A 16,287-nucleotide genomic window follows, 5' to 3' on the forward strand; every position below is an offset into this window, starting at 1 on the left:
GCAGCAGGGCATTTGGTGGGGAAATACCCGACCTAATTAATCTTCAGATAACACCAGAATCAGTATGTATGTAATAACACGAAAAAAAAAACAAATATAAATAAATAAAATACAACATCCTCACCAGAGTGTGTGTGTAAGTGCATCTTTCCAACAAAATGAGAATACACAGGATCATTTATTAAATTTTAATTTATAAAGAATAAGATTAAACAGTAAACTCCAGGTTTTAAATTAACAACACACTTCTACCACCCTGGAAACCTGTTGAGTACAGATGTGAACAAAACCATATTTATTTGTGCTGAATATAGAGATAACATACATGGATTAAACCACTGATCACAATATGGTTCTGCAAGATTGTCTGCATGGAACAGGCATCTGCGAATAGAGTTTGTGTTTATGTATGCCATGTGTGACAGTGGTGTGCAGAAACGTGAGTTTCAATGTCACTGATTTTTATTGCAATGATTACATGAGCAATAGAGAAAAAGACAAGTAACCCAGAAATCACAAATACAATAACTGCCATTTCCCAAAAGCCAGTTGTTGTTGGCAGTTATTATTATTTTTCTGTTTTGTTTTTTATGCCGGATGCCCTTGTTGACTCAACCAACCCATTTTTTAAAATTCAGGTTTGGGATGGGCATTGGCTGTGTATTGAGGTGAGGCACAGGCTGGGAATGGAAAGTGTGCAGTCCGGACGAAACAACGTACAGTGCTGTGAAAAAGTAATTGCCCTCTTCTCAAATTCTGACTTTTTTTTTTTTGCAGTTTCCCCACTTTAATGTTTAAGATCATCAAACAAATGGTGATTTCATTTATTATGTGAAACTATGCAAAAAAATAAGAATATGAGAAGAGGGCAAATGCTTTTTCACTGTACTGTACATAATAATTTTTAAAAACACATTTTGTCAAATTGTCATGTCAGAAAATGTGGATCGCATGGTTTTTTTTGCAGTTCTTAGTATTGAAGTATAAGGTTGAACTTTCCAAAGTCAAAGTCATCAGGCATGATGAGAATGTCTTCCCTCGCTTTAGCCAATTTGCGACGCAGGAAAGCGCGTCTCTCCATCCACTCCTCCAACTCCTCAGGACTGTGGGCGAAGTCACAACAGGCACCATCGGGGCAGTCAGCTTCTGACCTAACACACGATGGAAACATTCCATGTGAATTTTAAAATCATTCAAAATAGAGCACCTAGAAAACAAACCTCTGCCAAGGCTATACCAGTTGTCGTCATCCAAAATTAAATTAAATCAATCATCTAACGGGATTGTCAAAGTCATTGTTATCATGGGCCATATGGTTTCCCTCAGAGATGTCGTTGATATGTATTTGTCAACTGTGGGCATGTGAAGCCCGTTTCTGTGATTAAGGTCCAAAATACATTTGACTTGACTATAAAATTGTATAAAAGTGTAATCGCCTCATCAAATATTTGTACATATACCTAGCCTATTAGCGTTTTTGGAAAACAAGAAAAAAAAAAGAATTTTTTGGGGTGGGTCAAGCACATTGGTATTTAGTATTGAGAACAGTGAATTAAAAATGACTTAAGGCCGCATCTCATTGAGAGACTAATATTCGCAAGTGTGTGTGCACTGAGCAAATGTTTTTTCGTCAGGGTTCGTTCATGGTCGCAAAGATGTTCGCCAACAATTTTAATGGTCTCAAACAGATTTTCTTGTGGCAAAGAAATTTTGAACATGTTCAAGAAAAACTGTTTGCAACAATTAAAAGGGTTTAGGAATGTCTGGCGAACATCTTTGCAACTGTTTGCAGGCTTTTGCAAATTATGCAATCAGGCTATGACTATACACTTCAAATTAATGGATAACTTGTTTTGAAATCAGAAGTCATGGAAAAACGCTTGTTCAACTATTGTTAAATTTGTTTTTAAAATGGTTTGGGAACAAAAAATGCTCTCAACATTTCAACATTATTAAATATGAATAAACTTGCAATTTTGAAACAGATTTATGCAAAAAACATGAACCACAGTAGATGCACATAAATTGCTTTAGCGAGCCATATAGAACGATGGGACTGGCCGAATTTAGCCCTGGAACTCAATTTTGTCACCTGCATTTTCAAATCAAATCAAATCAAATGTATTTATATAGCACTTTTCACACAAAAAAAAAAATGCAACTCAAAGTGCTGTCCAATAAAAATGTCCAAAACACAACATAAAAGGAAGACCCGCGACCGCCCTCCCTCCCAACAAACCCAAAGACATATAACCAGCCAGTATATCAGCACTCGCACATACACACACACCATATGACATGTGGCATATGACATATGACAGGGCACAGAGAAACCATATGAGGAAAGGGTAGCCAAGGGGGGCTCATTCACGCTTGTGAGCATTGTTTTTCCTGCTTTAAGAAAAAAATCATTACATTTCTACTTCACTTCATTTCACCTCAAATCTATTTAAAACTTGATGGAACAATCACGCTTATGACCCTGTATGCAAAAAATAAGAAAAGGAACAAGAAACTATAATTTTTTTCACCTAAATTTAAAGGTAAGATTTTTTTTTCAAGAATATGTTCTATGCAGGCCCACTAGTTGAAACACAACGTAAGTCATTCTGATTATTAATATTGCGTTTGTGGAATATGAGTTAAGCAGTAAACACACACAGCTCACCTGTTTTCTGAAGCTGAGCCACGATTGGTTGTCATCTAAGCCCTGGGCAACTGTGATGTAATTTTCGGTCGGCAGAAGTGAAAAAATGGCCGCCCCCGAGATGGCTAGATTTTGCTGCTTAATTCATATTCAGCAAATGCGATATTAATCAGAATGCCGTGTTTCAACTAGTGGGCCTGCCTAGAACATATTCTTGAAAAAAAATGTTTGGGTTGACCTCCTCTTTAAGGGTTAAGAACACAGTCTATCATATTGAAAATGAAGGATATATCTGAACCTAAAAACAGGAATTTGTACACAGACAAATAACATCTTACGGATGTACGACAATGACATCACAGGTGAAGGAATTCATCAGAGGTGGAACAACATCATTCATTTATAGTCATTAGTCGGTTGTAAAAAAAAAAAAAGAAAAAAGAAAACAGTAAAGCATATTAAGGAAAACAATTGGATGACGAGCTGTACACTACTCCCCAACATCTGATGACAACATTGAGGATTATAAAACCAAAATACTAATGTTTTCTATGTAAAGATGTTGACCAGGTGAAGTGGCAGTGATGTCTTACTTGGTGCAGAGCTCAAAGGATGCACCAGGGAAGCGGTGGCTCCACTTCAAAGCCTCGTCTTCTCCTTCACAACTGAACAGGCGCTCCTTGTGCTTGGTGGTGGAGATGTGTTGCTGCCACTGTCGCTCGCCGTTACAGCTCTTCCCACACACATGACAGTAGAGAACAGACTGAAATGGAGATCGCAAATGCAGCAGTCATCACCTTGGTTACGGACATACGTTCCTTCATCAACATGAAATCACAAGTCACTACATGATGGACACCTCATTAAAGTGGAAATTATAGACACTGGACCTTTTCATTATTTATACACAAATAATCCCTGGGGTGCCTGCCCTAACATCTGCCCTACTCTTTCACCTGATCAAGTGGCCGTTGAGGCTTTTTTTTTTTTTTTTTTTTTACTCTCACATTTTGATGCTCACGTTAATATCAATTACCCACCATTGGTTCAGCATGGTCTGTTGGCATGACGATGTCTTTTTCCTGGGTGGGCATGGCTTCATCTGCTTGGCGACTATGTGTGCTTAAAGTCAACCACATGTTGTAGATCTGCTGCATTTCTACGACTGCAGGGACGGACACAAATGACTCATCATTTAGGGGACTGACCAAATGCATGTGGTGGCAGACATGCTGACACGAGGGAAGGAGTATCAAATCTTTATCTTCCAAAGGTAGTATACAGAGAAATTGAAGGACGCTAGGGCCACTTTGACATTTTTGACTTTTAATTTAACACGTGATGAAACTGAATGTTTCAAGAATGGCGGAAATTACAATGCCTCAAATTCAGTGAGCTTTTTGGAGCAACCAGTTTTTCACAAATTCTAGGTTCTTTAAACACCTGTGGAAATGAGACTGAAAAATGAGACTGAATGAAACAATGAATGATTAAGTGTGTGGCCCCATTTTTTTTGTCCATACAGTAAACAGTGTATTGAGTTGAGCCTATGCTAAATTAATAACTTGCCATTTTGAGTCTTCATATACATCCACATGTCCTTTTCCTCTTTGCTGTGGGCAAAGGAGCAGTTCCCATTGTAATGACATTTCTTCCTTTTCAACATCTTGCTGCACAACTGCCAGAAGAAAACTTTAATGCTAATAAAGCACTAAAACCAATCAGAATGTACGAAGGAAATTACTTCTTACTAAACTCGCTAAGCACTTAATTGAAGACGAAGACTCACTTCATATTGTGCAGGGAAGTATTTTATATGTGGAAGCGGTCTGACAGGAACCCAATTGTTCTTCTCCAAGGACTTCACCAACAGTGTGTTTTGCTCTTTTGTCCACCTGAGGGTGTTTATTATTGTTTTGAAGTGAAAAGGAGAGGGAGTGTGAGTAGCTGAATGATGACATGTAAGGCGAAAACTTCACTAAAAATAGTGGTTAGGCGTCAGAGCAAGCAAGGCCTTCTATGCTGGCACATTTACAAGCTAAATTCTAATATCTTTTCCATGAAATTGTACTCATTTATTCTCAACGGTCTATTTGTTCTCTTGCCCAAGGTCGTCAGAATCAGAAGTGGTGGCCGATGCACCTTCAAGCGGAAGTCAACCCAAACACATTTTTTTCAAGAATATGTTCTATACAGGGCCACTAGTTGAAGCAAGGCATTCTGATTAATTTTGTGTTTGTGGAATATGAGTTAAGGAGCAAAATCCACTTGTTTTTAGCCATCTCAGGGGGCGGCCATTTAGTCGCTTCTATCAACAGAAAATGACATCGCAGTTGACCAGGGATCAAGTAACGACCAATCTCAGCTCAGTTTTTTTAAGCTGAGCCATGTTTGGTCGTTATCTGAGATCTGAGGATCTGTGATGTCATTCTCAATCGACAGAAGTGACAAAATGGCCGCCCCCGGAGATGGCTAAAAACGGGTGGATTAACTCTTATTCCACAAACGCAACATTTATCAAAATGCCGTGTTTCAACTAGTGGAGGTAGAACACATTCTTGAAAAAATATGCTTGGGTTGACTTCCCCTTTCAACTCTGTTCGCGATGGGACCAATTCTTTAACCAATCAGATTTCAAATTCACCTCAGAGAGCCAGCTAGCTGACCCACAATAACATCAGCATTTTTACATCCTCTGATTGGTTGGTCAGAGAAAACCAAGCTTGGCTAGCACACATTGACATACTGTATTTCACATTTAATTTAAATTGTGTTTTTGTCACGTCATTTTTAAATATTTATTCTGAACTGCTATAATTGATGTAAATGGGACAGTTCAGTAACACCAGGTAGCCTTTAAAGTAGTAAAAATAGCTCACCATTGATGGGACATTGGGATTTTCTAGGAATGTTGTACAAGTGATCATTTCAAAATGCAAACACTAGCAGAGATTTGCAGAAATCAAGTGTTGCATGTTGATATTTATCCATTTCCTAATCATTGTGAGGAATCATTATCTGATCAGCATCTTCACATAAATTAATAACATTAATTATGAAAAACAACCAAATAATAACATATTGTAAAGGTAAGTGAGTATCAAACTGATAGCCCTTCTCACTAATCCATAGCCAAGAAGTACAGTAGCTCAAAGTTTCAAAATGGTTGGTGGTCCCAGCTATACAGTATTGATTTTTTTTTTCTATAATTGAGCCGTGACAGTGGTTGTATTGAGGTGGATTAAGTCATCCTAAATCCCCACTGAAGACCCAAGTACCAAAAGTATGGCCCAACACTGGAATTCAAGTAGTCTGCTATACCCTTTGAAGTCATAATATGAAGTGATACTCGGCTTCCTGCTGCTTTTACTTACGGGTGCTTGGCCCTGCCAGAGCAATACTTGAGGGTTTTGTCCGGCATACTTATGTTGCCGTCTTGCAAGCAGACAGCACAGACAAACTTCATCTTCATATTCATGTTTAAACTCTTGCCTTTTGGTGTTTCCTCACCATTTGCAGCAGCAGGTGTCTGTTGATAAACAAAGGAGGATCAAAACTATTATAGCCAGCTTTCATCCAACAAATGTCCATCTCATCAGTGGGGGAAATAAAGTACAAATTCTTTGATACTGTAGTTAAGTAGATTTTTCAGATATCATTTTGTAATGTAAGTATGTACTGATTGTTCTAACCACCTTTTACTTTTACGCACTACTGGGGATATCACGATATCCAAATGTCTGATATGCTAATATCACGATATGAATCTTGCGATACGATAACTATCGAAATATTGTGGGGAGGTTGGCGATACATAAAAAGCTCATAATACTGTATAAAAGCTCGCAATATTGTATAAAAAAAAAAATCACTATATTTTGTTTTTGTACATAATAACAGCACTTACTTGCTAATGCACGCACACATTGTGAATCGGGACAATTTGTGGAGGAACTCAAATTTGTTAATATGTTGCCCTTCATATAGTGAACAGTGTGGGTCTTTAACATAGGTGGCATCAAATTAAACTGCACTAAAAAACTAACCACCAGAGGGTGCTGGAACTGCACAAATGGAAAACAACGTGGGCTTTCAAACAAATTTGCTGCTACTAATATCATGACATGACAATGATGATATATCGTGGAAATTTTAATATTGTGATATCACAATATTGCTGATATTGTGACATCCCTACATTTGAAAACAGATCTGTACTTTCTACTTCTCACTTGGTCAAAATTCTTTCAACCTCAGCAGATGACAGCACGATGTAAACAGAGATAGGTAAAGTCAACTGTGATCATTTAAGATCACAATTCATTGATTGTTGCCCTGCTGGCTGGTGATGAGTGTACCCCGCCTACCACCCGAAGACAGCTGGGATATGCTCCAACGCACCCGCGACCCTAGCGAGGAAAAGTGGTTCTGAAAATGAATAAATGAACCATTGAACATGATTGAGATATTAGAGTCTTAAAAGGCGGGAAAAACAGAGACAACAGCGATATGGAGGAACGTGAACCCATGAATACTGACTGGAACAGATTCTGAAAAGCAAAATATGGCCTTCTTGTTTGACATTGCCAGCTACAAGAATGAATAATGGCAACTGTGCTGTCTTCTGCCAACCACTAGGCCCTAGCATTCAAAAATTCTAATGTGAACAAACATTTTTTCAGTCATTATCACTTGCTAGTTTAGCAAATTTTGTTACAAGTTCATAACGTCAACAAAGCTATGGGAAACCATTTCAGTTTGACACAAACACTAAGTAGCTATCGGTTAAAAAAAAAAAAAATGCACAACATGTATCATGTTTTTTTCCTTCTCTGTACAAGCACTATGTAAGTAGATAGAAGGGGAAACTATTTTTGCGCAAATAAGTTTTTATTCATTGTGCCAAGTTAACAATATTGATGGACATAATTGACAAGGGGGTGGGGGGGTAGTTTTGTACATTTACCACTGCCAGTATTTTTTGTTACACAATCACCTCTGTTCTTCTACTTAAGTGCTATGGCCATCAAAATTTAAGTACTGTCATGTTATTTGAGGAATAATGATATTTAAAATGTAAAAAATTCTGTCTTACTCTACTTGGTCTTAATTTCCTTTCCTTTCCTGTGTCCTGCTCCTTTTTTTCATGATATTTTGTTGAGACTCTAACAATCTCATCAGCAGTGATACCTACAAACAAGAACACATCAAAAAGAGAAATTCACCATTTGAAAGAGACTAAATGTACAACTTCATCTTCTCAGACACCAAAGGGGAGGTAAAAATGTGCAATCTAATGAGCTAAGATCATTAGATTAAGAAACAAGAAACCAAAATAATTATATAAAGTAATTATACACATTCTCTCTTTTGTGCCGAGCAATTGATGGCAACCATGCTAGTTGTACCCCGCCTCTCACTAGAAGCATAATGAGGCTAAGCGGAATAGGAAATGGGTAGATGGATACCGACTGTGATGATTTTGTTGCTGTTGTTGTAAACCACACACACATGGAGGTACACAAGGAGATGTGTTGGAGTAATGGGGTGTGATTTCACCAAAATTTGTACTTTCTAACTACTAGCAAGATTTGCAAGTAGCTTCACTTCACTCCTCCTTTCGCCCCCTTGAGTCTGACAAAAGCCATGCCATGTGCACGAGACATGCCTTGTATGAACGAGTACAGCAAACGAGTTCATCTACATTGTTAGCTTGACTTATTCATGATAGTGTTGCAAAACACTAGGGATGCCACGATATCCAGATGTCACGAAATCCAAATGTGACGCTTTTACAGATTTGCTGCTATTAGTATCGCGACATGACAATGACGATATCGTGGCAATTTTAATATTGCGATATCACGATATTGTCGATGTTGTGACATCCCTACAAAACACAAAATGTTACCGGTTTGATGTTGTATTTTTTTGGAACGTATAGTCAACTAAAAATCCAAAACGGGTGACCGTGGGTTACCGTATCCCCACAAGGTTGCATGCACGGCAAATGATTGACACAAAACCTCAGTCGCGCACTCTGTCTGTAAAGTTTCTGACAGGCTATTCTTGTCAAGGCGTGTTGTGTTTTGAAATAATTACAATAAAATTAGAGGCATAGGGTAGGGCCAGTGAAGTATTTTTTAGGGGAAAGATCATTTCAATAATATTGCATTGTCAGCTCATATAGAAAGCTTTAACATATATGACAAAATGCGATTTTTTTGTGACCTGCTTCTAAACTTAATGCGCCATTCAAGTCGTCAACTATATTCACAATGTTGAGATGTTCTAGCTTTTTAGCAATAACTATCTGCCGTAGTGGGAACAAATACTGATGAAAACATGCATAACACAAAGTGTGATGGCAAAAGTTAGTGAAGAAATTATAATAATAAATCTCTGGATAGAATATTTAACGCTACATTTTTCTGACAGAAAGCACCTGTGTCCCGCTGCACCCTCCAGGTTTGTAGCTCAATGATTGAGTGAGCATTATCACATCTGTACTCCCCAGGGCATCCATCCCGAATGTTTTGACTGCACAATTCAAAGTGGGCCAGTATGTTAAATGGACGCACTTTTCTGTAGTTGCAGTTTGTGGTCGTCACTTCAAATGCTAAACACCTGAGAGGCACAAAGTAGATGCCATTAAAATATGCATTACAGAATGTAGTAAAGTGATTGAACATGAAAGTGACTGTTGTTTCCACTTCACTTGTTAGCATCAAAGGAGTGGCAGGCATCCACATTAGAGCACACTGTGTTATTGTCTCTGCAGCGCATACTGATATATCGGGGTTTATTGTCATAGCACTCCTGAAGACAGGAAAAAAAGTTCCAGATATGAACACAGAAAAGTTATATATATTGTTCTCCATCGTGCAGTGACCTTATAGTGTCCTGACCTGACAGAGGAATATGAACCTGCCCTTGTGTTCCTGTAGAAGGCGTATAATGCTGTTCACAGGGCCTACACTGGAAACACCTGATGGTCCAAACAGCAAATTTCTGTCCAGGGTCCCTTTCCTCTCCTCTGTCCAAACGTCGATTTCCAGTTGGTTGAAGGCAAAGTAGCACTTTTCCCCATACTTACAGAGGCCCAAAGGTCCAGACTTCGGCACGTCTACATATAAAATATAAATAAAAACATTGACCAGGTAAGCAGATAAGTTAAGAACCCACAATCACTTCACATGAGAACATTCATTGACTGTAAGATACAAACTCCACACAGGAAGGCCTGAGCGGAAATTCAACCCCAGACGTTATTACATGCATATTCCAAACAGAAAGGTTACAGCCGGCATTCCAACCCATAACCTTTGACGATTCGGTTTGTATTATAAGGGAACGTGACAAAACATATCCTTAAAGCGGAAGTCAATCGAAACATATTTATTTTCAAAAATATGTTCCCAGAAGGGCGGCACGGTGTTCGACTGGTTAGCACGTCCGCCTCACAGTTCAGAGGTCGTGGGTTCGATCCCGGCTCCTGCCTCCCTGTGTGGAGTTTGCATGTTCTCCCCGTGCCTGCGTGGGTTTTCTCTGGGTACTCCGGTTTCCTCCCACATTCTAAAAACATGCTTGGTAGTTTGATTGGACACTGTAAATTACCCCTAGGTGTGATTGTGAGTGCGGATGTTTGTTTGTCTCTGTGTGCCCTGCAATTGGCTGGGCACCAAGCAGTATAGATAATGGTTGGATGGATGTTCCCAGCAGGCCCACTAGTTGAAACACAGAATAAGTTAAGCAGCAAAATGCACTAGTTTTTAGCCATCTCTGGGGGAACCAATCACAGCTGACCTGTGTTCTGAATCTGAGCCGTGATTGGTTGTTGTGAGCAGTTGTCATGTCATTTTCAGTCGACTGAAGAACACGGCTGACCTGTGTTCTGAATCTGAGCCGTGATTGGTTGTTGTGAGCAGTTGTGATGTCATTTTCAGTCGATAGAAGACAAAATGGCCGCCCCCAGAGATGGTTAAAAACGAGTGGATTAATACTTATTCCACAAACGCAATATTTATCAGAATGTCTTGTTTCAACTAGTGTGCCTGCTGGGAACATATTCTTGAAAAAAATATGTTTGGGTTAACTTTCGCTTTAAAGATTGAAGAGATCATAATCACGTTTGCAAAAGACAAAGGGGCCTGTAATGGACGTCCATGTAGGTGGCTGTCGCACTCTGGTCCACTCCGATGGGAAAGCTGCCTTTTGTCTACACAAGAGCGTGTCTCGCTTACAGTTGTGGTGTAGGTCAGGCTTGTGAATGAAAGTGTATATCCCTTCACCTGAAAACAAACAAATAGGAGTTCGCAGTGACACTGCTTTGTTGTTGACAAGGTTTGACAAATCTATCACAGTGAAAAATATAATTAACTTTTTTGTACAACAGCAGACAAATGGGCATTGTCCAGACTAACCCACCTTTGCGAGCAAAGCAACTAGAACAGGCCTCTGTGAAGTCATGGGTGGCGGATAGAGGGTTTGAGACTGGAGTTTGTGAAGCTAAAGGGCAGAGAGAGGATGACATTTTTACTTGTCTTCAAATTGGGAAAAAGCCTAGTTTCCTGTTTTGAGATAAATATTTCAAATGTTAAGTGACCGGTCAGTGCCTGTCAGGAAACCTACATACACAATGTATTTTCTTGCATAAAGGTTTTAGCTTGTCCCTTTGAAGAAGGGAAAACACTTGTGTCCTCAGGGTGACTAAATATTTCCATCTGACTTGTTTGATTTACAAATTACAATGCGCAAGGTCATTCTCTTCCACTCAAGCTACCACCCTTAATGGTCACTGCCCAACTTATCCCTGCTGCAAGTGGACTGTAACATCGAAACGCAAAAATAAACGATTACATCTGCACCTTCATTCTAATGCCCAACAAAATTCATTGTAAATTTGCAACAATTTGTTAGTGTAGTTCTTGAAGGACATAACACTGTATAGTTGAGATACCTGTATCAAAGATTTTAAAGGAGAAGTGAACCCCAACATTTTCTGTACAAGAAAATGTTCCATGTGCCTTAACTAGTCTAAACGCGGCATTCTGGTTAATATTGCATTTGTGAAATATAAGCAGCAGAATCCACCTGTTTTTAGCCATTTCAGGGGGCGGCCATTTTGTCACTTGCTGTCGACTGTAAATAACATCCCAGTTGTTCAAGGCTCACCTGTTTTCTGAAGCTGAGCAATGGTTGGTTGTTACCTGCGCCCTTGAGCAACTGTGGTCATTGTCATTTTCAGTCCACAGAAGTGACAAAATGTCCGTCCCCTGAATGGCTAGATTTTGCTGCTTCAGCTTCAGAAAACAGGTGAGTCGTGATTAGTTGTTACGTGCGCCCTGAGTAACTGTGATGTCATTTTCAGTCGACAGAAAGTGGCAAAATGGCCACCCCCTGAGATGGATAAAAAGCGGGTGGATTTTGCTGCTTAGTTCATATTCCACAAACGCAACATTAATCAGAATGTCGTGTTTAGACTAGTGGGGCTGCATAGAACATTTTCTTGTCATGAACAATTTAAGGGATGACTTCCTCTTTAAAGCAGCTTAGGTGTACCATTTAGCTCATAACATGAACTTATGAATGAATTGGAATCACCAGTGGAGATGAAATCGCTGAGTGAGTCCAGGTTTGATCCCTTCTGTGGAAGTGCAGGCATAAAATGCCCCTCGGTTTTCACTGCAGGAAACAAGTCCAAGGAATCCAGTGAGTCCAGCTGGCTCAATCCAAACACAGAACTGAGTTGAGCAGATGGGTCACAGGTGGGCCTCACGGGTTCACACTCATCAAGCAAATCATCAAGTGACTTATCCAGTTCTTCTCGGTCTGTTTTGGGCTGAGTGGCTTCTAATGATACAGCGCATGGAGCCGCCACCGAGAGGTCATCCAGGGAATCTAGCACTGTTGACTTCAAACTTGCACCACCTACACCTCCAGGGAGGTTTTCGAAGGAATGCAGTCCATGTGGAGGTGATAAGTCATCCAGTGCATCTAGTGAGATTTGACCGCCAAGTGAAAGGGAGCTTATGCAGTTAAATTGACTAATGGGAGAGCTCAAGTAGGCTGGGGGGAGCTGAGGTGTTGAAACAGGCAGCACAAAAGTGCTTTCCCTGCTGGCAAGGGAGGCTACTTCCCGAACGTGAACCTAGAACACAAACAGAAAAAAATGCTCAAAAATATACAAATATCAAATGTACTTTTTTTACATGAACGTTAGGTGATGAACGACTGTCCTGTCATGACCAAATGGAAGGATTCTGCTTCTTCTTCACCGAATTGCGAATGACGTGGTAAAAAAAAAATTAAAATAAATAAAAAATAAATAAAAAGACTGGGGCGGCACGGTGGTCGACTGGTTAGCACGTCCGCCTCACAGTTCAGAGGTCGTGGGTTCGATCCCGGCTCCGGCCTCCCTGTGTAGAGTTTGCATGTTCTCCCCGTGCCTGCGTGGGTTTTCTCCAGGTACTCCGGTTTCCTCCCACATCCCAAAAACATGCATGGTAAGTTGATTGGACTCTCTAAATTGCCCCTAGGTGTGATTATGAGTGTGGATGTTTGTCTCTGTGTGCCCTGCGATTGGCTGGCAACCAATTCGGGGTGTCCCCCGCCTACTGCCCAAAGACAGCTGGGATAGGCTCCAGCACGCCCCGCGACCCTTGTGAGGATAAGCGGTATAGATAATGGATGGATGGATGGATAAAAAGACTGAAAATTATGTTATTTTCGAGAAAAAAAAACTATCTACACTAGTTTCAGGACTCCAGACTTCCCCTAAATCAGGGGTGTCCAAACGTGGTCCTCAAGGACAGGTGTCCTGCCTGTTTTCTATCTATCCCTACTACAAGGCACCTGATTCAAGAGATCATGATCGTTATCAAGCTTCTTCAGAGCTTGCTGATGTGCTGATCATTTAAATCCTAAATGGTGGCATTTAGCTCCTAAAATTTGAGACAGTGCTAATACATCAAGTCATTTGGGAATACATTTGGGAAGTCAACCCAAACATTTTTTTTAAGAATATGTCTTATACAGGCCCACAAGGTGAAACAAGGCATTCTGATTAATCAGAGCTGGGCACTTGACCCTTTTTTGCCCGTCCGGCCGCGACCCCTCCACCCTCACCCTTGACCTGGGTACCCTTCCGGCCGCGACCCCTCAGCCATATTCATAAACATTCATAAACCCCCGCCCCCCCCCAAAAAAACAAAAAAAAAAACGGGCACAATGCCCCCGCGGGAGAGATGCTAACGGAAGAGGTTTATTTAAAGACAATTAACTGACTAACTTACTATTCAAACCCGCTGCGGACACGCTTCAAACGCGCCACTTACTCACGTACTTATCCATGTAGTGTATGGACCTACTTTTCCAGGCGTAGTTATTCGCCCTGTGATTTCCTCAGTGCACCGTGACGTGCGCGGAGTGATATAATTTCAAGTGTTATCAGTGATTCAACTCGTCTGTGAATGAATGCCGTTTACGCAATAAAAAGAAGCTGAGCTCCAAGACTTCTCCAAGTTATTAAGTTGTGAAAGACACAACAACCCAGCTGCGTGTACTTACTTCCATTGCGAGCCATGGGGTTGGTATTGTCGTATTGTATAATTATTTGGGTCCAACAGATGGCAAGTCTGCAAGCAACAAGTTAATTATTTTCCACACTCCCCTCCTTAACACTTCCCTGCCTTCAAAATAAAAGCATACCAGCAAACCACTACACAGCAGGATTGCTACAGCATATTCCGGAAGTAGGGAAGTGCATGATGTGCCAGTGTCATACTTGAGTGCTGCGCGCAGCTTGATTTACCTCCCGTACACAATTTGTTTTGAAAGAAGCCAAAAAAGAAGCCTTTCACCGAGTAGGCTGAGATGAAGTTTGGACGACTCGCGACCATGTTACACGCATGAGGGCCGATTAGTGGGCCGGACAAAAAATCTACTTCCGGCCGTGCTTAGTTCAGCCATTTTTTAAATTTGTCACCCCCCACTCCTCCGCCCCAAAAATGGGCGTCCGGTCGGGCCGGAGGGTCCGACCGGTCCCTGTGATTAATATTGTGTTTGTGGAATATGAGTTAAGCAGCAAAATCCACCCGTTTTTAGCCATCTCACGGGGTGGCCATTTTGTCACTTCTGTCGACTGAAAATGATGTCACAACTGCTCAGTGCTCAGGTAACGACTAATCATGGCTCAGCTTCAGAAAACATGTCAGCCGTGATTGGTCGTTACCTGAGCCCTGAGCAACTGTGATGTCATTTTCAGTCGACAGAAGTGACAAAATGGCCGCCCCTGAGATGGCTAAAAACGGGTGGATTAACTCTTATTCCACAATCGCAATATTAATCAGAATGCCCTATTTCAATTAGTGTGCCTGTACAGAATATATTCGTAAGAAAAATGTTCGGGTTCCCCTCTAAGTAGAAAAATCCACCCGCTTTTGTCTTTAAAATTACTATTCCTGAATATTTTTTGTTGCTGACAAACTTCTGCTCTGCACTTAGCTTATTTTATCAGTAATATAGTGCAAATTAGTGGACTGAATTTAGTTCACAAGTAGGGGTGGGCGATATGACGGTATTAGATCATTAAGGGGTTTAACGTGTTGACGATCTCATTAAGCCGAAAGATCGTTTGATCGTCTACAGGGCACATTCTATACAGTTTAGCTCTATGGCGGCGCAAAGCCGCTGACGCACACCCGACCAACCAATCACAGCACACACAGTGCACCGTACGTGACACTCCCCGCCTCCCTGTTTGTTTGTATAGCGGGAAGCTATAGCGGAAAGTCACCACGAAGTGAAGTTGGTCCTGAAAAGAAACTCCACATCCACAGTGTCGATTTGGTTTGGCTTTTCCTTGGAGGAGAAAGCCCAAACCAGTTATTTGCAAACTTTGCAGGGACTCGGTTCAGATGTCAGATGGCAACACGACAAACCTGTTTAATCAGTTGCGGAGACAGCACCCAAAAAACTACGCCGACAGCCAAAGCAAACGGAGATCAGACACATGGTAGCCAGAGGCAGCCGCTAGCTCCAAGCTAACACAACCCACGGTCACGGTCAACCCAAGGGCACTCCATATGAAAAAACAAGCAAGCAGTGTAAAGGAGTAACTGAGGCAGTGACTTATTACCTTGCTGAAGACATGATTCCCATTAAAACAGTGGAAAACGAGGGGTTTAAAAGACTCTTCAAAGTACTAGACCCGCGTTACGAGCTGTGTTTTTATGTTTTACGTTATGTTACCTTTTATGTTTACATTCACTGCACATTTTGATAAAAATTGTCACTATTCAAATTAAAACCTGTTCAGAAAGCTTAGCTGGCTTAAAATGTCTTTTTTTTCTTTTAGGGTTTTATATGCAATTTAAATGTGTTTTATATGTTTAACATGAGGAAAATGGTCAAAAATGTGTCAATTAGTCCCCCCAAAAAACATGTAAAAAAAGAATCACGATAAAATCATGATCGTGATTTTATTTTTTTTTTTTTAATCGTGATATGATATTTTTGCCATATTGCCCACCACTATTCACAAGTGTCTGCCACTGTGCTCCTCGTAAAACAAAGTTGGTCTGGGGCCCTGCAGTATGCAACAACAGCAAATGGTTAATGTTGGCATAATCACGTCAAAA

General features: G+C 40.6%; 1 protein-coding gene across 7 annotated transcripts in view; it reads right to left on the minus strand.

Moving 5' to 3' along the window:
* Positions 1–174: 174 nt before the first annotated feature.
* Positions 175–16,287, minus strand: part of LOC147134977 (zinc finger CCCH domain-containing protein 7B-like) — a 22,392-nt gene continuing 6,279 nt past the window's right edge. For 4 of the 7 annotated variants that reach the window (XM_086054957.1, XM_086054956.1, XM_086054959.1 and 1 more), the window contains 13 exons: positions 12,251–12,797; positions 11,075–11,155; positions 10,777–10,938; positions 9,556–9,773; positions 9,366–9,466; positions 9,093–9,274; positions 7,743–7,837; positions 6,022–6,176; positions 4,437–4,542; positions 4,217–4,325; positions 3,688–3,812; positions 3,241–3,410; positions 175–1,151 (listed from right to left, as the gene is read on the minus strand). In XM_086054957.1, the coding sequence (XP_085911083.1) occupies positions 971–1,151; positions 3,241–3,410; positions 3,688–3,812; positions 4,217–4,325; positions 4,437–4,542; positions 6,022–6,176; positions 7,743–7,837; positions 9,093–9,274; positions 9,366–9,466; positions 9,556–9,773; positions 10,777–10,938; positions 11,075–11,155; positions 12,251–12,797 (2,232 nt within the window). In that variant the 3' untranslated portion in view covers positions 175–970. Of the gene's footprint in view, positions 1,152–3,240; positions 3,411–3,687; positions 3,813–4,216; positions 4,326–4,436; positions 4,543–6,021; positions 6,177–7,742; positions 7,838–9,092; positions 9,275–9,365; positions 9,467–9,555; positions 9,774–10,776; positions 10,939–11,074; positions 11,156–12,250; positions 12,798–16,287 lie in introns of those variants that run through there. The other 3 variants (XM_086054958.1, XR_015090050.1, XR_015090051.1) reach the window with 3 other exon arrangements.

The sequence above is a fragment of the Filicampus tigris genome, chromosome 16 (assembly GCF_054856515.1).
Source record: "Filicampus tigris isolate MCC_2025a chromosome 16, RoL_Ftig_1.0, whole genome shotgun sequence".
Classification (NCBI taxonomy): domain Eukaryota; kingdom Metazoa; phylum Chordata; class Actinopteri; order Syngnathiformes; family Syngnathidae; genus Filicampus; species Filicampus tigris.